The sequence below is a fragment of the Acanthochromis polyacanthus genome, chromosome 7 (genome assembly GCF_021347895.1).
Source record: "Acanthochromis polyacanthus isolate Apoly-LR-REF ecotype Palm Island chromosome 7, KAUST_Apoly_ChrSc, whole genome shotgun sequence".
Lineage (NCBI taxonomy): Eukaryota > Metazoa > Chordata > Actinopteri > Pomacentridae > Acanthochromis > Acanthochromis polyacanthus.
Genome location: NC_067119.1, coordinates 1,553,757 through 1,578,401, shown reverse-complemented (window position 1 = coordinate 1,578,401; position 24,645 = coordinate 1,553,757). Strand labels below are relative to the sequence as shown.

Below are 24,645 nucleotides of genomic sequence, written 5' to 3'. Positions count from 1 at the left end.
TCGCTTTGCATACAGAACAAGTAGCAGCTACCTCCAGTAGCCTGCAGCTACAATTGAAACGATTCGCATAATCTGGCTAATAACTGCATGAGGAGTGCTGGCTTGAAATTGCCACATTAATTATGCGACTGTTTGTTAGCGTAAAATCGACCTGAAGCCGGCATTCAGCCGAGATATTTGATAGCCGTACTTCCGGTTTTTGTCGTCGGAGGTTTGAAATGCATTATGGGAAACGGAGTAGTATACTACAGTGTGAACGGTTCTAATCATACTTATAGTACGTAGTATACAGTATATACTCATTGAGTATGTAGTATGTAGTACGTTAGTATGCGATTTCGGACACAGCCTTAGTCACTAGCCTAATAATGCTAGTGGCTAGCCTAATAATGCTAGTGGCTAGCTTGGGGATGTGAATTCTCTTTGTCTCTTTGACTGTTCAGTTTTGTTGTTGATGTGGTTTTTCTCACAGAAATCTGAACTCAGTTTGTGTTTTCAGTCTGGTGTTGAAAGGAATTCTAGGAAATGTAGGAGATCTCCGACTGTTCAGGAAGTTTAGATGTTAGAATCACCAGAAAACTGGCAGTGGAGCTTGATTTAAATTACAGACGGCTGAGCCGGGTGGAGTTTACCTGAGGCTGTGTGTTGGTGGTCTGATGGTGGGAGGTCTGCTCTTTGTCTCTGCCAGCTGATTGGATGGCTGGGTGTGGTAACCTAGCAACCTTCACATATCTCCCAGCATTCCTCTGAGTTACATCCAAGAGCAAAACAAGTAAACGACAACAAGACAGCAAAATGGTCACTTCTGTACATAAATATATTGATTATATCAGTGATTGATTAACGTCTGTGGTGAGTTCAGTGTCTGTAATATCAGTGGGACAGTCTGTGGTGAGTTCACTGTCTGTAATATCAGTGGAACAGTCGAGTGTTGTCAGCATGTTTAACCTTCAGATCAGTTTGTCTTCTTTCAGCAGAGTTTCCTTCTTGAGTCTTTAAATGTCTGCAGAGCTTCAAATGTCTCCGTCTGAGTTCAGAACTTGCTTCAGATTTTCTCAGATTTTAGCTGCATGTTTTCTGTTTCCCTCTTCAGCTCTGAATCACCAGAGATCAGTTTGATCTCCGTCCTCTGATCAGATCGATCAGGTTTATTGGTTTCTGCTCTTTAAACACGTTTATCTCTGGTTTTCTGACAGGTGAGCCCAGAAGTTCCTGCTGCAGAGAAGAAAAACCACCCAGACCTGAACATGTGAGTGGAACGTTCTTTACATTCTAGATGTTTCCTCTGTCCAGACCTGTGATCGATTTCCAGATCATCTGTCCGGGTTTTGATCGATCGCAGCGTCAGAGCAGAGACAGTGTGGTGTCGTCTGACTGACAGTGAACACACCGTCCAGTCCTGATACCTGATCCACCCTATTGATCAGGTTATTGATCACCAGGAGCCACTGGACTGTAATGGATCGGCCTCCAGAGACAGACTCTTTATTCTCTGGACGTCCTGTTCTGGTCTTTTAAGGTTTTATTTTCTTTTTTAGCAGCTTTAAGGTTGTAAAACTCAGATTATTCTCCTCATATATCAGTCAGTCCAAACCAGACGAAGCTCAAATCTCACGATTAACCTCAACTAATGCAAAAAACACATATAAAATGTGATTTAATTCAGAATATGTCTGTAGTCCACAGGTTTAGCTCATTACTGATGTCTTCAAAGCTGCAAGTTCTGATCAAATCATTTTGTCAAACTCGTAGAAGAATAACTGAAATTAGCTAAAAAATTAAAAAGACAAATAATTAACTAAATCAGTCATCATTTATGTACATATATAAACACAGTACAGTATTAAACTTGAATTTTCATCAGTAAAATAAACCGGATATATTTGAGAATACAGCTGCGAGCTAGAAGCAAAACATAAAATCATATAAATAGATTAAAAATGTTGGCTTAGCAGCTGTTTTTCTTTCCTCGACCACTACTGCCAAATTAGTTCCATCTTTTATGAAAAATCTTCAGAAATTAACAGAATTTTATGTGGACATCTTGAACCGGCTGCTAAGAAGCAAAAAAAAAAAAATTAAAATGTGATCCAGTTTATTAGTTTATTGTTATTTCCCTTTTAAGACTAAAATGTTTTTTAAGAAAATAATCAGCAGACGAACAGACAATAAAAAAGCTCCAAACAACCGAATCTCTCCAGAGTTTGAGGTTTTCTTTCAGTCAGACGATAAACATGAATTATTCAGAGAACACCAGAACTGATCGATGTGAGTTCAGTCAGAAAGCTGCCAGAAAACTAAAGATTCATTTACAGATGATTAATTAAAGAGAAACAGTCATTAATTCACTTCCACTCAGTTCACATGTTTAGTTTGATCACAGAATCAAACACAGATTTTAAACGGTAAAACATGACGACAGCGGGATTAAAAATATGAAAGAAATGTCATTTGTGTTGTTTTTATTTTTGGCTTTTTTTAAACAAAAAATAATAATCTGGGTTTTGTACTTTTAATAAAAAATAATGCAAAAAGTTTATCTGTGTTCATGTGTGCACCCCCTGTCAAAAGTTTTGAGACGGGTTCTAATTTATCTGAATGAGAAAGTGTCTCAAAACTTTTGACAGGGGGTGTATCTTTAAAAAATGACTTTTGCTTTACTAAGAAAAAATAAATAATTAAAAAATAATGAAGAAAAAAATATTATGAAACAATCTCCACTTTATGAATGTGCTGCTTAAAAGTTTTAAAAATGTTAATTATAAAACCTAATGCAGCAAATATATCGGGGGTTTTGGATTTTATTTTTAAATTCTAAGAATCTTGAAAGCCTGTATTAACCCTCCTGTTGTCTTCATTTATGGGCACCAAAAAATATTGCTTCCTCATCTGAAAAAAATCCAAAAATTCAGCAAAAAAATTCCCCAAATTTCTGAAAAGGTGCAAAACCTTCAGGAAGAAAATTCCAATAATCCTTTAAAAGTTTTATTTTAAAAAAATTTCCCAAATTTGGCAAGAAAATTCTTGTATTTTCAAAAAATGAGTAAAAATCTTCAAAAAAATCCTAAAAATATCTAAACTGATTCCATATATATCAGTTAAACTTCTCATGTTTTCTTTAAGAACATTCACATAAAAATCAACCAAAATCCAGCGAAACTTTTTTTACATTATTTTTCCACCAAAAATGTACAAAGAAATTCCCAAAAATGTTGAAAATGTGGCCATCAGAAGTTTCACTGTGAATTTTTTTTTTCCCACATTTTCAAACATTAAATCGGGTCCATTTTGACCCACAGGACGACACGAGGGTTAATTATATGTTTTAAAAATAACAAAATAAAGAACAAAAATCAATATTGCAAGAATAAATCATCTTGAATTTAGATTTTTTTTAAAAACAGACAGAAACATTAAATTGTGAGGCTTCATTTAAATTTGTTGTTAAGAATGTTGGACATGTATTTTAAATAATTACATTTAAAAAAATCCATATACAGGAGTAAATATGGAAGTCATTAGGAAATAATCATGAACCTACTGCTTAAAAATTAAAGTAACCAAAATTGTAAAACCAAATTGACTTTGATTTTAACTTAAAAAATATGAATTTATCATATTTTGAGTGTGCTGCGTAGCGTAGGTCCTTCAGATCTAAACGCTCTCAGCTGCAGACGGTACTTCAGCTCTTTTTAAACTCATCTTTTCCTGTTCCTGTTTCTGTGTTCCAGGTACTGATCGGCTGCAGAGGCCTGAAGACAAACAGACATGATCCCTTTTTCTCTCTGAGGTAACAAACACGCCGTCCGACCGAACGTTACCCGAGCACAAAGCCGTACACTCTGGAATAATCCCTTTGTGTCGCGTCACACAAAGCAGATCTGGCAACCCGGCAGCTGCAGCAGAGCCATGAGTAGTCAGGGTCGAGTCAACCGTCCGGTCACACCTTCATCTGGATGTGGTTAGCTTAGCTTAGCACAAAGAAAAGCAGCAGGGGAAGCTGCTAGCCTAGCATAGCTGCTAGCCTAGCATCTTCACATGTCATGGAAGCTGCTGTCAAAGAGCCCAGAATGTCAGAATCAAGAATCAAAAATCAAATCAGAACATTCTCCACTTTATCGTCTGTTTTCCTCTAACCCAGAGGGTCCAACATGAGGCCCATGGTCCAAAAGTGGTCCTCCAGAGGGTCCAATCCGGCCCTCAAAGTGTAAAAATTACAGAGAAGACATTAACTGTAGATTGTAAATTAGTAAAACTATAAATTTAAAATAATTTCTACACCATGACTAGTTGTTTGGATCAGAAAGTAAAATACTAGATTGTTCAATGTTCTTTTGTCGTTTTGTGTCTCACTTTTGTCATCATTTGTTTTTGTTATTTTGTTTGTCTGACTTATCATTTGTCTCATGTTTTTGTAGTTTTGTGTTTCCTTTTTGTCTTGCTTCTGTTTTTTGTCTAATTTTTGTCATTTTGTATTTTGCTGTATGCGTTGTTTTGTTTGTCGTTTTTGTTTTGTCCATTTTTTTGCTTTGTAACTTTTCTGTCTAATTTTTCTCTCTTTTGTTTTGTTTTGTTTTGTGTCATTTGTCTCATTTTTTGTCATTTTGTGTGTCATTTTTGGAATGTTTTGTCTTGTTTTTGTCTGACTTTTGTTGTTTTGATCATACAGTGAAATACTCTATTAATCTGTTCCAGGTGACTAAATGTTGTGTTCCTTTGTAGACACTCTGTGATCTGGAAGTTGTAATGTGGAAATGATAAACTGAGGATGAATGTTGATGAAATTAAACTGAATAAATTTCAGGTTGTTCATGATGTTTTGTAAAAAGATGAATCCTTAAATGTGAATATTTTCAGAATGGACTTTTTCACACTAAAACAAAGGAAGCATTGGGAGTTGTGATTATTTTTAGGTTATTATTTTGTGATTTTACCAGTCCGTTCCACTGGAGATCAAACTGGACTGAATGTGGACCTGAACTAGAATGAGTTTGACATCTCTGATCTAAAATGAACCATAATTAACTAAATTAACATCAAGCTGCCCTAAAAGAAGCTTTAAACTAACAACTGAAACCAAAAACTCTCCAGGAAACTGTTTACTGAGGTAACAGATCACACTAAGAGTCGGATCATTTTCTCATCTTTTAACAACCACAGTAGTCACCCCCTGCTGGCTGGCAGAGAGAATGCCGGTTTAGGACTTCACTGTTTGGAGACTGTGTCCAAACACAGCAATTAACCCCTTAAGCTTCAGTGTGCCGCCGGCAGTACGCCTACTAATTTGCATAGGAATTTCAAGAATGTCCGACGGCTGCAAACACGATTATACAAACACTATACGCCGATGGAAAGCTTAGATTCTCATGAATCCGCCGGTATAAACCACTTTCAGATGTGATTACCACAGCGGGTGAGAAAAACACATTTGTCCGACAAAAACGAATATTCATCCATCCGTTCTCTATACACAGCTTCAACGCACACAGCGCAACTCACATTTCCGGGTTTATTATTACACACACAAAAAAAGATTCCACAAAAAACGGCCATAATCCAACCTTTTACATCCAGATGACACAAGCCAGTAAACTATTTTGTCCAAAACATGTCCTGAAGTCGGTATAAAATCCCTGAATCGGTCATTTTCAAGGAAATGCACCTCGCGATGCCCGTCCAATATTCCCTGTATTTTTCGTAATTGTTTTTATTTAAAAATAGAATATTAGCGATTTTTTGTACTGAAAACGGCTGGAATTGACTGAAGCTTAAAGGGTTAATAAACCAAATACTAATATGTAAGGTTCTGCTGCAATGATTGTAATATGAAATGACTTTACAATCTTATGAGAGATAAAAAAAATTAGACAATATGACGTGAAAAAGTTCAGTCCAATTTGAGCATCGCTTCACTCAAAAATATGTATGTATATATATATATATATATATATATATATATAGTAATTTTATATATATTCTAAATGTGTAATTAGATTGATATAGTTATAAATAAAAGTAAAATAAGTGTTCTTTTTGTAACTTTACACAGATTCATTCTGGAAAGAAAAAAACAGTTTACCAACATTTTTAGCTCTTTATATGGTTTATTTTGTACTTGTAGCCCACTGTTACATCCTCAAATACATCCTGTTTATCTCATTGATGATTGATGAAGATTCAACTTATATGTATATATATATATATATATATATATATATATATATATATATATATATATACATATATATTTAGATAGATATATAGATATATATCTATATATCTATCTATCTCTCTCTCTATATATATATATATATATATATATATAAGTCACAGGCCAAATTATTCTAATTCTGCCTAGGCGAATTTAAAATCTGCCTGGATTCTAATTTTGCCTGTAACATATATATATCTATATCTATCTATCTATCTATATATATATATATATATATATATATATATATATATATACATGCATACATGTCTAAAATTAGGTACAGTTCTAGTTTAGAGAACTTCACACTGATTTGTTTGTTAAATGAGAGAGGTCTTGTATAATTACAGATTTAACAACAAAAATATTAAATATGTTTTTATCAGTGCATAATATCTTAACACTCACAATCTGTCAGGTCTTATTAATATATATGTATATTTAATAATATAATACTGTGTGGTCTTAACGTTGATATTCAAATTTGTTAGTAAATTCTGAAACACTTTGGCTCAATGTCTGTTGTTTTAAATGTTATTTATATAAATAATGGTGAATTTATTTGATAAAAAGATGGAGAATAGTTAAAAATGCATCTCATACCTATAATAACATCTTAAAATGTTCATATTTCTATAGTGGAAAACATATAAATGAAGAAAATGTTAAAAAGATACTGAAGCTAGCAACATAGTGGATAAACAGACATCAATCTATTTATCCACTATTATAATTATTCATCTACTGGTTTATTTTCACCTGTTTTTCTATTGGTTTGAGAAAATTATTCCAACAGTTTGTCAGAACTGCAGCTTTGAGGACGTCAGTAATCAGCTTCAATAAACCTGTGGATTACAGATATATTCTGAATTAATTCACCACAAGGAGTGTTTTCATTTCTAAATGTTCAGCCAGAAGCTTCATTTATTCAGGTAGAGCCTCCAGGGTTGTGCTGCTGTCAGAGCGCTGTGGGCGTAACTCTGCTCCTACAGGACTCTGGTCTGGAAAGCCTCTGCAGCAGATTTCAGTGTTTTTCTGTCAGATGATTCCTCAGTCATCTGTTCAGAGTTTCAGGACCACAGACAAAGGAAACGAGTCACAGTTTCTTCATTTTAGACCAACAGTGAGGCAGAAAGAGACGAGCATTAGTGTGGAGCTGCAGCAGTGATACGCTCATTTTAGAGTTTAGAGGAAACCCACAGAAAGTCTGAATCGAGCGTTATGTCATTTCTGTAATATTTCATGGTCTAAATTTTAGTGTCAGAGTGGTTGAACCCACATCCCAAATACAGCGTTACAGTAGAATGTTAGATCATTCTAGAAAGCACAAACTCTGAACCCATTTTCCTCCAAAGCAACAGAAAGTATCTCAGACCACTCTGCTTCCCAACTCTTATTGTCCAAGATGCTTCAAAAATGATCTAAAATTATTCAAACTGTGTCCAGAATTACAGAAAAATTTTCCAGAAATGATCTAAAACGACGAAAATTTGTTGTATTTACCCTTTTTCTGTCCTTAATACGTCTAAGTTTTCTTTCCAATAATGACAAATGTCGGTAAAATAATGATGACTTTCATGATTTTAAACAGTTTTTAAAAATGTGTAATTTTACAGTCACACATAAAAGAACAAATTTGTAAAACTGCTCATTTCTGGTGTGAATAGTATTTACAGTTCTGGATGTTTTTTACGGCTCAAATGTACTTTTTGTCCACATCAAAATCTGAATTTTTAGAAATAGTAAGTTGTTGTTTTCCAGCATATGAACATAGAAGGACAGTTTTATTATGTTTAAATAGCTAAATATATCTGGCCAAATTTTCATAGTTGATTGACAGATGTTTTAATTCAGAGCAGCAGCCAGCTGGGGTCAGAAACTGATGTTGACCTAAATAGTAAAATTATCTTTAATTCACTACATGAAGCAAATCAGCAGCTTTAAAACAAACCAGGAGGATTTCTACATATTCACAGATCAGCTGATCACTTCAGAAAAGATCTGGATTGGTTCTCCTGGTTCTTCACCATCCTGTGGGTTTGATTGTTTCTGTAAATGAAGTTTGATTGATTGATTGATTGGTTGGTTGGTTAGTTGGTTGGTTGGTTGGTTGTTGCTCTGGATAAACAGCTCCAGGATGAGACAAAGTATTGAATACATTTCCCATGATGCCTCTCTCCATTTTTAACACCAGGCGATGTGTGTGTCTCTTTCAGGAACTGACCAATCAGCAGTCAGGATGATGCCCAAGGTAATGTCATGGGACTTCTCTTTCTGATGTTTCTGTTTTTAGCACCTAAAAGTTCAACCCTGGAGCAGAAATTAAAAACTGAAGGTTTGCTTAGAGTGAAATATTGCTGAAAACGTCCTCGAAGGGACGACAAATGTGAAAAGGCTGTTTGATGTTTCATGCACGGTTGAGGAAATTATTACAACGTGAAGACACTTTTTGGAATGTGACCGAATTCTCTGAAAGTAGGACACATTTTTTTTAAAGTGGGGAAATTTTGGAGAAAGTGAGGACATTCCTAGAGAAGGAGATTATTTTTGGAATGTGAGGACATTGTGTAGAAAGTTTGGTCATTTTGTTGTATCACGTTATTTTCTATACAGATAACTAAGGTTTGGAAATGCTTGGAACACAGGGACAGTTTTGATAACTGAGGATCATTTTGGTAAACAGGGACATTTCTGAAATAAGATTTTCTGGGGAGGAGGGGAGGACATTATCGGAAAGTGTGGACATTGCTGGAACGTAAAGACATTGATAGAAATGTAGAATTTTTTGATAGCAAGGACATTTTTAGGTAGTGAAGATACTTCTAGGAACATAGAGACATGGCTGGAAATTGAGGACAGTTCTCGAAAGCAGGGACATTAATTTGAAATGTGAGGACATATTTTGGACAATGAGGACGTTTTCAGATGGTCAATGCAGTTTTAGAAAGTGAAGACATTTTGTTCTGTCCTCACAGACTTGATTTGCGGGTTCAGGTTAGTTTATTGGTGTTCACCAGTAAGAGGCCCGGTTATGTATTATGTCACTGACGGTCCCCAGAAAGACACAAACATGTGTTTGTGTATGTATCTTTGTATAATTGTGTATCTCTATATCTTTGTATATCTTTATGATTGTGTATCTCTATATCTTTGTGCATCCTTATGTGATTGCGTATCTCTATATCTTTGTGTATCTCTATAACTTTGTGTATCTCTGTGTCTCTGTGAGCAGCAGCTGGCCCAGACGTCTCCAGGAAGTGTCTTGTCTCTCAGAGGAACCAGTGTTCCCGGATCCCCTGCTGCTGCCATCGTGGTGAGACATCTGCACGGATCTAGTTGTGTTGGTGTTGGGATTAATCTGAGTGGTAATCTGTAATCTGCTCCGTCTCCAGGCCCGGGTGGAGGACGGGGTCATTGGCTACAAGGACCTGGCAGCGTTACCCAGAGACAAAGCCATCCTGGACATTGAGCGACCAGACCTGATGATCTACCAGCCCCACTACAGCTACAGCCCCCTGGAGGTGACTTCCTGTCTGGGCTGGGTCAATGTGGTTTATTCCTGTTTCTACGGCAGCATCAGGAGTCAGTTACCATGGTTACGGCGATGCTCTGAGTCTCAATCAGTCCCCCAAGGTTTAATGTAAAATACATCCGATATTTGTTGTCAGCTCAGCCCTCCGAAGTGTTCTCCCTGTTTGTATGGTATTGTGTTGCTTTAGGAAGTTCTGTTGGTCACTGAGGAGGTTCTAGGGATCTAGTCAAACCGTCTTCATTATGTAAGATGTTCTAGTCATTACTGAGGATGTCATAGTAGTCCTAAGGTTTTTATAGTCATGCTTTTGCTAGATGTTATGTCAGTGAGGAGGTTCTGTGGGTCCTTTAGGTGGTTCCCAGCGTTCTTTCCGATGTTCTAATGGTCAGTGGGGCGGCATGGCTCAGTGGGTAGAGCGGCCGTCTTGTAACTAGAAGGTTGCCGGTTCGATCCTCGGCCCGTCGAGCTCATGTTGAGGTGTCCCTGAGCAAGACACCTAACCCCTAATTGCTCCTGATGGGTTGTGGTTAGCACCTTGCATGGCAGCTCCCGCCATCAGTGTGTGAATGTGTGTGTGAATGGGTAAATGTGACATATCATCATGTTTTGCGCTTTGGATAAAAGCGCTATATAAATACAACCATTTACCATTCACTGAAGATGTTCTAGGAGTCCTTAAGTTTGTTCTAGTCATGTTTTTGGTGGTTGATATCATCAATAGGAGATTGTAGGACTCCTTTTGGTGGTTTCCAACATTCTTTCAGATCATCCCTCATCACTGAGGATGTTCTAGGAGTCCCTGAGGTTGTTCTAGCATTATTGTTGTTAGTTCTTGTCATGAATGAGAAGGTTCTAGGACTCCTTTTGGTGGTTCCCAACATTCTTTCAGATGTGTAAGTGACCATTGAGGATGTTCTAGGGCATCTCAGATGATTCTAGTCATGCTTTAGGGAGTTCTAATGGTCACTGAGTAGGTTCTAGAGATGTTTCAGGTGGCTTTAATCCAACAGGAAGTTCTAACAATCATCACAGAGATGCTCTAATTACTACTGAGAATGTTCTAGGTTGTTCTGCCACTGTTTTTGCTAGTTTTTGTAATGGCTTTCTGTGCTTTATTTAAGTGGTTCCCAACATTGTTACAGATGTTGTAATGGTCACTGAGTATGTTCTATGTGGCGTACAGGGTTTCAAGTCATGCTTTAGGAAGTGAAGAGATTCGAGGGTTCTGTTATGAAGCTTTAGTCCAACAGGAGGTTCAAACTAATCATCATAGGGATTTTAGATATCTTTTGTTTTCTAACTGCCATGTTAAAAGTTCCAGTGGTCTTAATTAAAGTGATGTTACAGATTTTCTAAGATTTTCTGAGGTTTTCTTGTAGTCTTTCAGGTACCTTTCGTCATATTTTAAGAGGTTATTCCGATATTTTTGGAGATTTTAATAATCATCAGAGAAATTCAATGTGTTCTTTAGGGGTTTAGTGTCATTTAACGAGGTTCTACTGGTAATTCTAGACGGTTTTGCATTAATAGACTGCAGACAGAAGCTGCTAATAATTAATGATTTTATTTGTTCCATATTTATAAAAGCTTTTACCTGTTCTCTAGTCCTTTATTTGTCCTCCATTGTTCCGTCATTCACTAAACTCTTCTGAAGCCTCTTTGATTCAGTCATTTTCTCAGCACATCTGGTGACAAAATATAGAATATATAACATTTTATGGAGTCCTCCTGTTCTCCGGCATCTCAGATGGACATTAGTTTCTTCTCCAGGACCTTTTAGCCTTCACACAAATCTACAAACCCTTTGGATCAGGAGGAACCAGCCAGCGTGACGGTCGGCTGGCTGGTCTGACAGTTTAGTAGTTTGCCGGTTGGTTAGTTTTGCGTCTGGCTGCTAACAGAAACATCAATCTGCTGCTTAGAGAGCTGACAGCTTGTTAGCACAGCTGAGCCCAGGTGTGTGTTTGTGTTGCTGACGGTGTGGGGACATTTATCTGTTTATATGGTCACACTGGACCGACCCCATAATGGAAATGATTCAGTTTCACGGTGCAGACTTGGACTAAGGTTAGGGTTTGGTCAGCAACCTTCCTGTCTGCCTAAAAAGCCAATTTATATGAGCTGATTGCTTTGATTTTGCAGTTTTGTGAGTCTGAGTTCTTTGACGCAACATATAGAAACCCAGATTACCTAAAATCATTCTGCACAGTTTAAGGATCGTTTGTTCCCCTGAGTTTGTCTGATCAGGCGGCCTCCTGAGTGATTCTGGTGTTTAACAATGATGAGTAAGTAGAAAATCCTAAAATCAGGTCAGGAGTGTTTAATCTCTGTTAATGTTCTTTTCCTCCAGAGGTCCTTGTCTCCTCGCTCCATCTCTCCTCCTCCCTCCCCAGAGGTGAGTAAGACTCCCCCTTTCTTTGTTCTACCTCAACATATTATTTATCTTCAGGTTTCTACTGTTCTGTTTAGATGTGATGGTTTATGTTCCCCCAGTGGTCCATAAATGTAGCATAAAGACCTACAGCTTTGTACCAGAGACAGATTTCTAACTCAGATGTGGGCGTTGGTTTATTATTAGTATTTTGACACATCTCTGCCGGTTCTCCATGAATCATCTCATTGTTCTGTGAGCACAGTCCTTATATATCTGGTTCTGCAGCACTTCATGCATTTACCTTGTAGATGTAGACAGGCACAATGGTTCTGTGAGTCCTTTAGGTGGTTCTACTGGGATCTTCTCAGTCATTGATGAGGTTCCATTAATCCTTCAGATAGCTGAAGCGGTTCTCGGTGTCCAGATGGTTTTATTTTTACAGTTCTTGGTAGTACAGGTTCTAAGGCGGTCATTGAGGAGGTGTTAGGGATTCTAGTGCCATTCGAGACATTCTAATGTTTACTAAAGATAGAGGTACTACGGGTCATTCAGGTGGTTCTAAACAACCTCTAGGGTGCTTTCATGGTCTACTAATTGTCAAAGAGATTGTGGTATTTTTGGAGGGTTTATTGTGGTTCTAATTGAGGTTTACAAAGTCATATTCGTCACTGAGTAGTTCTAGTAAAGTTTAATGTGGTTCTTTAGTGAGGATGCCGTTGCAGATCTGTATGAGTTTCTAGTCATCAGAATTAAAGAACTCTTATAGGTTTCACTGGACATGTAGGAGGTCCTACGGGTTCTTAAAGTGATCTCATGGAGGTCTTTGAGGAGGTTCTAGGGGTGTGTTGTTGTGTGGTCTTTTAGGAGATTCCAGCAGTCATCACAGAGATGCCATGGGTAAATTTTGGTGGTTCTCAGGGTCACAGTTGAGGTTGTTCTACTGACATTTTAGGACTTTTGATGTGTAAGTAAGGAGATATCGAGTTCTTTTGGTCTTGATGTTCTAGAGGTCTGTTAGGTGGCTCCCACAGCCATAAATAGATTCTAGTGGTATTTTAGGGCATTTAGTGGTCTTAATTGAGAATCTTTGTTAGGTTTTCTATTAGATTTATGAGGTTCTGTTGTTTGCTGTGGAGGTTCTAGCGATACTTACAGCGGTTGTAGTGGACACTGTTCTAGGAACTCTCAGGATTGTTCTAGCAATGTTTTCTGCTTCTTGTGTTACGATGCTATTACAGACCTTTGGGTTTCTAGAGATCTTAATTGAAGAGCTATTACAGATTTTCTATGAGTGTTCCATTAGAAGCTCCCACAGGTCTTTGAGTGGTTCTACTGGTCACCCAGGAGGTTCTATGAGTCCCTTATGTGGTTCTTCTGGCATTTGAGTAGGTACTATTGGTACCTATGGAGGTCTTAAGGATTGTTCTGATGGTTTTAGTGGTCATTTATCCCTCAGGTGGTTGTCTTCGTCCTTTAGGAGGTCTTGGTGGTTGATGAGGAGGTCTACAGGTTCTTCAGGTGGTTCTAGTGGTTCTTTGGTAGCTTTTGAAGGTCACTCTGCTCTCCCACCTGTCCATGTTTCCAGAACCTGTCCAAGGAGTCCAGGGAGTGGCTGGAGAGCCGATCACCTGGAGGTTCCTCACCTGGTTCCACCATCCGGACCAGCAGAACCCACAGCACACACACACCACCAACACCACAAACACCGAACACGCCAAACACACCCAACACACACTCCTCTGGTACGAAGAGCGCCGTGCAACACTTCCACCGGCCCGGTAAACCCCTTCATTCACTCATGTTGTCTTATTTCACCTCCTAGCAACAACATGCTCCCCTCTGACAGCTGCTTTTTATTGATTATTGCTTATTTATTTATTTATTTTTGGTGTTATTGATCTGGTATCTTTTAGTATTTTTTTTAATGGAACCTTGTGGAAATGGTTTCAAAGTCCAACGATTCCTTCTGCTTTTACAGTTTCTAGCTGATAAATGGACTCGTTTCCTTTAAGGGTTCAGACATTTGAGCTAATTAAGCAGAACAGTTTCTACAGCTTTAGGTTTGTCCATCAGTTTCTTCTTCATGCTGTAAACTGTCAGTTACTGTTCTTTAATAAATAATCAACTGAAATGTTTGGATTTTTTTGTAACTTTCTTTTAGAAAACGGCTCCAACATCTACAAGAAACCTCCCATCTACAAACAGGGTGAGTTTCTGACATCTGTGGTTGTTTTAGATGTAAATCCAACAGTCCCAGTGTGCCTGAATGTGGGTCAACCAGCAGCATCTCTGCAGTTTAATCAGCTTTAACGTGCTGTCCGTGTGTGTGTGTGTGTGTGTGTGTGTGTGTGTGTGTGTGTGTGTGTGTGTGTGTGTGTGTGTGTGTGTGTCCAGATGTGTCGTCCTCTGCCGTCCCTCAGGGGAAACACATCGAGGATCTGATCATCGAGTCCTCCAAGTTTCCAGCAGCTCAGCCTCCAGATCCAAACCTGCCCTCCAAGATCGAGACCGACTACTGGCCCTGCCCCCCCTCCCTGGCTGTGATTGGTATGATCCAACACACACACACACACACACACACACACACACACACACACACACTCACACACACACACACACACAAATGAAACGCCTTGTGCTGCCGTCAGGGTCCATTAGAAAGATGGGATTTTACAGTTTTCATTAGAAAATGCTGCTCAGCTGTAAATCCTGATAAAACCTGATAATGTCTACTGTTCCCTTCTCTCCTTGTCTCCTCTCCTTGTCTCCTCTCCTTGTCTGCTTGTCTCCTGGTCTCCTCTACAGAGAAGGAATTGAGGAGGAAGGACCAGAGGGATGAAGATGAGGAGGAGGATGGAGAGCTGGATGATGAGCTGTGGGGCCTCAGAGCGCTTCAGAAACAAGAACTCAACAAGGTGGGAGAGAACACAGCAGGTCCCAGTGTTACAAGTCTAGATGTTACAGGTCCAGATGTTTCAGGTCCAGATGTTACAGGTCCAGATGTTTCAGGTCCAGATGTTACAGGTCCAGTTGTTACAAGTCTAGATGTTACAGGTCCAGATGTTTCAGGTCCAGGTGTTACAGGTCTAGATGTTTCAGGTCTAGATGTTACAGGTCCAGTTGTTACAAGTCTAGATGTTACAGGTCCAGATGTTTCAGGTCCAGGTGTTACAGGTCCAGATGTTTCAGGTCTAGATGTTACAGGTCCAGTTGTTACAAGTCTAGATGTTACAGGTCCAGATGTTTCAGGTCCACATGTTACAGGTCCAGTTGTTACAAGTCTAGATGTTACAGGTCCAGATGTTTCAAGTCCAGATTTTACAGGTCCAGATGTTACAGGTCCAGAAGTTACAGGTCCAGTTGTTTCAGGTTTAGGTGTTTCATCTCCAGATGTTTCAGGTCCAGATGTTACAAGTCCAGATGTTACAGGTTTAGATGTTTCAGGTCCAGATGTTTCATCTCCAGATGTTTCAGGTCCAGATGTTCAGACTCCGCTGTCGTGCTCCTGAACTGTGTTTTTGTTTGTGTCTCCGTCAGATTCAGTCTAATCTTGGAAAAATCATTCTGAAGGAGGAGCTGGAGAAATCTGCAGCTCCTCTGAGGAGGAAAACTCGTTCTCTGCCGGACCGCAGTCAGAACACTGGTACGAATCCACAAATGTTTTCCTGCAAACTACAGAGCAGACAGACTGCTGATGAACCCAGACTGAGAGCTGCGTTTCACAAACTCATGAGCTACAGATCTGTGAAATTAGATGCTTCTAAGAGGTGCTGCTGATGTGTGATTGTTCAGGTTGTCCTCTAACTTCCCCTTCAGAAGATACTTCATCTAAAACACTGAGTTTAAACACATCTGCTGTGATCTACAACAAGTCTGCTCAGACCAAACAATGATCTGCAGCTTTATTACTGACTGTAGTTATTGGAGTCGTTGTGTGAGCTCCGTACATCAGATAAACCTTCAGAATAGCAACAACACATTTTCAATCTGCATTTCATACCAGGACATGTTCTACCACCAGGGAGCTGCTGCCACCTAGTGTCTGCCACTAGACTCTACTTATAAAAGATGTTTAGTAAGAGATTCTGGGATTCATCTGGATTCTGCTGTCCTTACAGTATTAACTGTCCTCTCTGCTCTTCAGGGTCCAACGCCTCCAAGTCGGTGTATTTCCCAGCATCCTCCAGAAGTGGCCTGTCCAGGGTGAGTGTTGGCGAACGCCGTCAGAGTTCAGAGTTACTGGATGACAGTGGTCAATGTGTTGGTGTTTGTTTCCAGCTGCAGTCAGCAGAGTTCAGCTCCTCTGAGAAAACTCCTGCAGGTACGAACATTTACATCATTTATAGAATAAATGATGCTGTGAAAAGACTAAACACATAATTTATATTTAACGAATGTTCTTTATTAGTAGTTGTTGAAAATGAAATTTAAAATGCGCTCAAATTATTCAGGTTTCTGTTGCGCTACAGCACAACATGAACAGTGAAAAGATGTTTTAGCTTCCAAAATGTGTTTTATTTTGACTTTTTCATGAGTAAAGTCTTTAGTCTCTAATATTTTATCTGTCTGTCTGTTTTTCTGCAGGTCTTCAGGTACAGTTTGCTCATTTTAATTCTAATCTGCAGAAATGATATATAATCTCATTATTTAGATACACTAACAGTAATAATTAATGTAATAATGACTGTGAATGTGTCAGAATGGAGACTCCAGGATGGACAGAGGAAACTCTCTCCCCAGCATGTTGGATCATAAGGTAAAGAAAAAAATCAGTCAAAATTGGAAATTTTTGCACAAATTTCAGCAGATAAATCTGTTTTTCTGCTGCTTTAGTGCGATCAAAAAATAAAATCATCATCGATGTGTTGTTTCCTTCAAAATTTCACCATCCGAAACGAGATTTTAATCAGTTGTGTAAGCATAAAGTATTAAATAGTTGATGAAAAGTTTAAAAAAGCTAATTAAAACTAATAAACAGTTAGCTGAAAGTAATGAATAGATAGCTACAAGTAATGAATACCTAGCTAAAAGTAATAAATAACTACTTAAAAGTAATGAAAAGTTAGCTAAAAGTAATAGTTAGGTAAAAGTAATAAATACTTAGCTAAAGTAATGAATCGTTAGCCAAAAGTAATCAATAGCTAGCTAAAAGTAATGATTAGTTAGCTAAAAGTAATAAGTAGTTAGTTGAAAACAATGAACAGTTAGCTAAAAATATTAAATTGTTAGATAAAAGTAAGGGATGTTTTAACGTAAAGGGAACAAAACAGTGAGTTTAGGTAAAAGTAATTGCTCGTGAAAAACAACAAATAGTTAGCTAAAAGTCATAAATAGATAAAAGTAATTATAGCTAGCTAAAAGTAATGAATACTTAGCTAAAAATAATGAATATCCAGCTAGAATTAATGAATAATAAGCTAAAAGTAACAGAAGGATAGCTAAAATTGTAAAATTGTTAGCTAAAAGCAAATAATGTTTTAGCATCAAGGGAACAAAATAGTGAGCTTAGCTACAAGTAACTATGAGTGAATAATATCAAATGGTTAGCTGAAAGTCCTAAAAAATTAAAAGTAATTATAGCTATCTGAAAGTAATGAAAAGTTAGCTAAAAGTAATGAATCACTGAAAATTCTAAATAGTTAGTTAAAAATCCTAAACAGTTAGCTAAATGTAATGAATAGTTGGCTAAAAATATTAAGCATTCAGCTAAAAGTAATGAATAGCTAGCTAAAAGTAATAAGTAGCTGCCTAAAACTAACTAATAGCTAAGAGTAATAAACAATAAGCAAAAAGTAATAAATACTGAGAGTAATGAATTGTGAGTGTAACAGTGAATCATTAGCTAAAGTTAATGGATAAAACAACTTAAATAGTTCATTTTTAAGATGGATTAATACAGGAAGTTTCTACAGTTAATTTAAAAATTATGAATTAAGTTAATGACTCACTCGTCCAGCTTCTTCCTCCAGTTGTCAGCAAAACAAAGGCAAACTAAACAGTAACTGTTTAACTAAATAATCCTGTGACACTGTGAACGACTGTGATTGATCCCTTCACTAATTGATTATTGATTACAGATTTACCCATATGAGACGCTGGTGGTGACTCACCGAGGACGCAGTAAACTCCCTCCTGGTGTCGATCGGACCAGACTGGAGGTAAAACGTTTGGTATTTACAGGAAACCTGAAACTGAAAACTCAGAATCTTTTGTGTGTGTGTGTTTTGTTTTTGTTTTTTTAACAAATTGTTATTTCTTGGTGAAATGTTTTGATGAAATGTCACAATTTTACACCAAAATTTGGTTCATCGTTGGTTCATTTTCCTTCCTTTGAAAGTTTTTCTTCCTTTGACGTTTGAAATTTTGATCTTTTCTTCAGTTTTTATGGTTTCTGGATGGTAAATTTAAAGGATTACTTGTCTTTCAAAGCCCTTTTGGTGTTCAGAGAGTTAATGTCCACATCTTTTACCACAATGTCAGCTGTAAGTGAAGGTTTGGAAACAGAGTGGTGTGAACCACTTTCTGTAGTTTTTGAGAAAAATGCTTTCAAAGTTTAGTGTTTTCCAGAAAAGTCCAACATTCACTGTAATGTTATATTTGGGTTGTGGGTTAGACCACTCCGACACTAAAATCTAGACCATAAAATATTACAGGAATTATGTAAAACTCAGTTCAGTTCGACCACTCTGCTTCTAACTCCTTGAACAGTTCTGACGATCTGTAACAAACCCACAGTGGACTAAATTTGCTCATTTTTAGACTGGATGTGATGAATTTTCTCATCAGAACCACACAAGATTAATTGAAGGACCACTGGAAAGTTAAAAATCAGACAATTCCTTTCAGTTTTTGTAGTTTTTGGCAGATAAATGGTGACATCATGGTGATTTTTGACAGATAACATTCAATACAATTCAGTTTTAATTATATAGCACAGATTCACAACACATCATCTCAAACCGCTTAGCATAGTGAGGTGTAGACCTAAGAATTATAAACAAAGAACAAGACAACAACAATCCAACATGCCTTGTTGAAGACATTTACCTAAAGTCCTACTGTGGCGTTTGCTGTGGTGATGTTTGTTAGTATTCTGGTATACGGTGGTTTTACCAACATAGAGTCTGAACGTAAACCAACCCAGAGTCCAACATTTTATAAAGTTGACCAGACAGCTGGACGGGGACGGTATATAAACACAGAACAGAATAGTGGCCAGTTTGCATATGGTTGTTAATTAACAACAAAAAGGGATGGAGAAGAGATGAAGTCTGGTAGACACAAACAGTAAGAGACGAGAGGTCAGACAGACAGTTACCGACAACAAACGGCGATGAAATCAAGAGGTCTGGTGTACAACGAACAGTGAAGGAGTTAATAATGACAAAGAAATGAATAAAGAGTGACTCTAGGGGTGTCTGTAGTAAAAGGATGTGATATTTTATTTATTTAACCCTAACCACTGGCAGGTTTCATGGTCCAGAAGCAGCAGGTCCAGATGGAAGGATTAAATACACTTCCTTCCTTCTCTTTCTGCAGAAACATCTTTCTCAGGAGGAGTTCTTCAGCGTCTTTGGGATGTCCATCGAGGACTTCGACTGCCTCTCTTTCTGGAAGAGGAACGAGCTGAAGAAGAAGGTCTGTCTGTTCTGACGCCGCCGGGACCAAGCGTCCCACAATCCCCTGCTCCTCCTGGACCGACCGGTGGTTCAGCGAGCGGACTCCGACCGGACGCCAGCGCCATCGGTTTGCAGAGACGCTGAGTGGTTTTAGAGTTCTGCTGCACACATTAGCGTCACCTGGTTTAGCTTAGAGAGATGCAGAGCTTCATCACCCAACAAGACCACTGAGCCAATCAGAGGCCTGCAGGGGACGAGGTCGGAGCGCGCTCAGTGGTCTCGTTGTATCTTCTGGGACGTGAGGTTCATTCTTTAAAGATGTCTGAGGGTCAAACATCCTGAAGGTTTCCACCCAGCAGCTGTTTTTACCCTGAAACCCTCCGAATCCTTCCTGAGCTGCAACATTCCCGCTGATCCAGAGTCAGTTTTCAGCTGTTAGCGTCTTTAAAAGGATTCTTCCTATTGGCTCAGCCAGCTATGATGTCACAGCGACAGCATTTCCTTCCCAGCACCGAAGAATAAAACAAGGAGGCGGTTTGATCGCAGGAAACCTCAAACTTTTTATTATAGCTAAAAACATGACAGGAAGCATACAACATGAAGTTAAACTATATTTACCATCAGCTGGAAGGATCATCAATAGTCAATATTCATATTAACGATTTATATTAACTACATTAACTATTTATGTGACCTATTTTATTATAAGTTGCAGCTCTTCTGGTAATTGTATTTTTCAAGAAAATATGTCAAACATTTAATGATTCCAGCTTCTCATGTGTAAACACCTCATTTATTTTTATGAATTTCAGGTTTGGAACATTTATTCTAATCAGTCATTTAATCAAGACAGAATAATGAAAATAATAGAGGTTTATGCTAATGTTAGCGACCAAAAAAACTGGTCATCATATTCTGATCTAATGTCAGAAAAAGGTCCACAATTGGACTAATATGGATTTATTTCAACCCTTTTGTCTAAATCCTAAATACAGATTACAGTCAAAGGTGTCAACTTGAGACAGCAACCTCGCTGATAGTTTGTCAATAATCAGCTGCGATCAAACTGTCTCCTCCTTGTGTGTTCTTCCTCGTTCAGCAGAAGCCACTGCCACACACACACACACAAGAACACACACACACACACACACACTTTCACATGTTGATGTCTTTCTGGGGACCGTCTGTGAAAAAATACATCATCAGGCCCCCCCACACCACACACACACTTTCACATGTTGATGTCTTTCTGGGGACCGTCTGTGAAACATCCATCATCAGGCCCACACACACACACACACACACACACACACACACAGCTGACGGATGTTTGCGATGGCGTCCGACTCTCGGTGGTTCCGGTTCGTCCATCAGCAGGTTGGGGGCGTCGGCCAGCGTTGCTTAGTGACCAAATGATGTGCAGCTATTTTTTAACCTATTTAGAGAAGTGGCATGTTTGTTATTAACTAAAAGAAAAGTGTAGAAATCATCTTTCAGGACATATATGTTGGATAGAAAACGATGGACAGAGGCGACTCCTGCTGGACTTTTTGAACCAAAAGACGACAGAAGGAATGATGGGACATTTTACTGATCTTCACCACTTCAGTGTTTGTACCAATGTTCAGTATTAGCATCCACCAGCAACAGTTTGAACATTAATCTGCACCACAACACGTGAATATTTAACACCTTTAGCTACTTAAACCCACACAGCCGTCGATTCACGTCTGAACCGGATTTACTGATCACCTTGTGTCGATAAATCATAGCTGATCAATACATGCAATAGAAAAACTTCAGTTTATGGGATTCAAATTCATTTTCAACAACTTTTCATCGCAATTAGTCAGTTTGAGTGATTCAGATTCAGACAAAAATGGTTCAATTTCAGTTTCTAGTGGTGCATACTGGTTTCCAGTGATTAGAGGATTCTCCAACCAGCTAGATGACTGTTGCCTCTACATCTGACCACTATCAGTCGTTTTCCCAAACAGGGAACATCCTGAGAAAGTTTGACAAAGTTCTATTAATGATTTCAGCGTTGAGTTTTATCTCAGTTTTCAATTCAGTTTTATTTAGGAACCAAAAACCCCCTAAAACGAGTACCCTCCAGCAGAACCAGGCTCAGATAAAGCAGCCATCTGGTGGGGTGGGGATGGAGGGGTAGAGACAGCCAAATGGTCTTTTTTAAGGCGAGAGAGCTAAAGATGTTGGTGACAATGCTGTTGGACTGTTATGCTCCAAGAACTGAAACTGAACTGCAGAATGGAGGAATTTTATTTATTAGACTGAAGCTAAATTCAGCTTCATGATCGAATAAATTCAGTTTGAATGATTCAGATTCGACTCACAGGATGAACGTCTCAGTAAATTAATTAGAATAAGAAGCACTGAATCTGGATTTAGAAAACTGAATATGGAAACATACAAACAGTTGGATTTTCAGCTAGAATTAAACAGTTTAAATGAAACTGGATTCGATTTCGCTCTAATGAAATCTTACATCATGTGAACCAAATTCAGTCATTACATTTGAGAATTTCACATTCAGACAAATTATTCAGATCAGCTTTTATATTTCTGCCAATCAAGAAGTCGCTGTTCTAACTGACAGAACCGACCTTTAAATCCGAGTTCAGCGGCTCAGAGCTGTGTGAGGTTTAAACTCAGAATGGATTCACTCTCACTGCATCGATTTAAAGAAATGAAAACCCACCGCCTCCACGTCCACCGCCTCGTATCTGTGGAACAACAAAAGACTAAAAACTGAAAGTGTAGACGCTGGTTGGAGGGTTCTCAGAGTGAAAGAGCATCGGTCACTTTACGTTGAGATGATTTCCTGTTTTCTTTCTTTTTACTGAGGGATGATTCTGACGCTGCTTCCTGATACTGAGAGCTTTGTTCTGATTGGTTGGTGTGGTTGGAAACAGGAAGCAAGTTGCTGTGACTGACGCCATGATGACACAAAGATTGTTTTTTCTTTTTGTACATTTTGAAGTGTTTTTTTCTGTTTTTGTTGAGCTGTTTTGACTCGCAGGGCGACTTCAACACGTCTGATTGCCTTTAACTGCTGACGTCACGGTGATGATGTCACATTTTTACTCAACCTTTATTTGAACCACGCCAGCAGTTACAGGTTTAAACCAAGTCTTTGCTCGTGTTTATCAAACTAACCTTGAAGTGAAACTACATAAAGCATGTGTTTAAATCCACCCTACCCCTCTTTCAAAACAATCCCTCAGTGCTTCATTATTCTATGCATAAAAGTTCATTTGATTGAAATCTTAAGCAGAAACCAACACGTTACGACCAACAGTTTTTGTTTTGACTGGTCTGGATGATGTTACAGACCTTAATTAGAACGGTGCTATTTGTGTAATTTTAACCCTCCTGTTGTCCTCATTTACAGGCACCAAAAATATTGTTTCCCTGTCTGAAAAAAAATCCAAAAATTCTGCAAAAAATTCCCCAAATTCCTGTAAATTTGCGAAACCTTCAGGAAGAAAATTCCAACAATTCTTTAAAAGTTTTATTTAAAAAAAAATCCCTCAAATTTGGGAAGAGAATTCTTGTAAATATTTTCAAAAAATGAATAAAAATCTTTAAAAAAAAAAAACCTAAAATATCTACAGTGATTCTATATATACACCCCCTGTCAAAAGTTTTGAGACAGGTTCTCATTTATTTGAATGAGAAAGTGTCTCAAAACTTTTGACAAGGGGTGTATCAGTAAAACTTCTAATATTTTCTTTAAGAACATTCACATAAAAATCAACCAAAATCCAGCGAATTTCGCTGGATTTTGGTTGATTTTTATGTGAATGTTCTTAAAGAAATATTTTTAACATTTCTTTTTTCCCACCAAAAAATGTTCCAAATATGGACATTAGAAGTTTCACTGTGAAAATAGATATTTTCCACATTTTCAAACTTTAAAACATCAATTCTGACCTGCAGGACGACACGAGGGTTAATTCCAGAAAGAGCTGCTGTCCTTTTCGCTGGTCCAAACTGAGTTTTGTGTATCTCTAACTGGTCAGAATAACTTCACTGATACCTGGAATAAAAACTCTCCTCAGCTTTTTTTTTTTATAACTGGCCTTAGTGATTGTAAATTAAAATGCCAAATTTATTCTTGTTGTTGGTTTTCAGTCTGATTGGTGCCAAATAAATATGCTAAGTGTTTAAATACAAAACAAACAGCGATATTTTTACTTTTACTGCTTCAGTGAATGTGTTATCCTGTCAGATCAGTTCAGAGAAAGTAAAGAAAAATTTGATTGTTCAAGTTATGAATTTGTGAGTGAAATGTAGGATTAAAGTTTTCTCTTTTACATTTGAATCCACACTTCTTACTTTTTGTAGTTTGATAAATACGAGCCCAAAGGTCAGAGGTCAGACTGAGGTCAAACTGAGGTCATAATGAGGTCATAATGAGGTCACAGGTGGTCCCGGTTGACCTCTGTGCTTTGAAGCCGTCCTGCTGCTGTATTTGCTGAACACTGAATGATTAATATTCTAGTTGCTGTTGTCGTTTCCACACGTTGCTGCTGTAACAGATGAATGGTGACGTGATGATTAACCAGGAGTTACAATAAAGAACATTTCTATTTGCTTCAGGAGACTCTGTGGTCGTCACTGTTTCCAGTCGACTCAAGCAAACCTGAAAAACAAATCTGATGTACCATTTTAACCCCAAACAAGCTGTGTTTGACTCCTGTTTTTGGTTTGAAACTTAGAACAGAAAAACTCCCACTTTTATCCATGTGCTAACATAACAGCACAAGGATTTTCTAACCATCAATGAGCCTTTCAACACCATTAGCTAACACAATGTAGCATTAGAACACAGGAGTGATGGTTGCTGGAAATGTTCCTCTGTACCCCTATGGAGATATTCCATTAA

The 24,645-nt window shown here is 38.0% G+C and overlaps 1 protein-coding gene across 3 annotated transcripts in view; it reads left to right on the top strand.

The window, feature by feature from the left end:
* LOC110964156 (dematin-like) overlaps nt 1-24,361 on the top strand; it is a 29,077-nt gene extending 4,716 nt beyond the window's left edge. For 2 of the 3 annotated variants that reach the window (XM_051950600.1, XM_051950599.1), the window contains exons 3-16: nt 1,197-1,249; nt 3,732-3,790; nt 8,428-8,462; nt 9,444-9,524; nt 9,604-9,732; nt 12,094-12,138; nt 13,703-13,895; nt 14,279-14,323; nt 14,512-14,664; nt 14,923-15,032; nt 15,655-15,760; nt 16,262-16,320; nt 16,396-16,438; nt 16,702-16,866. In XM_051950600.1, coding sequence (XP_051806560.1) covers nt 8,451-8,462; nt 9,444-9,524; nt 9,604-9,732; nt 12,094-12,138; nt 13,703-13,895; nt 14,279-14,323; nt 14,512-14,664; nt 14,923-15,032; nt 15,655-15,760; nt 16,262-16,320; nt 16,396-16,438; nt 16,702-16,748 — 1,023 coding nt within the window. In that variant the 5' untranslated portion in view covers nt 1,197-1,249; nt 3,732-3,790; nt 8,428-8,450 and the 3' untranslated portion in view covers nt 16,749-16,866. Of the gene's footprint in view, nt 1-1,196; nt 1,250-3,731; nt 3,791-8,427; nt 8,463-9,443; nt 9,525-9,603; nt 9,733-12,093; nt 12,139-13,702; nt 13,896-14,278; nt 14,324-14,511; nt 14,665-14,922; nt 15,033-15,654; nt 15,761-16,261; nt 16,321-16,395; nt 16,439-16,701; nt 16,874-18,194; nt 18,276-19,656 lie in introns of those variants that run through there. The other variant, XM_051950601.1, reaches the window with a different exon arrangement.
* Nucleotides 24,362-24,645: the final 284 nt, after the last annotated feature.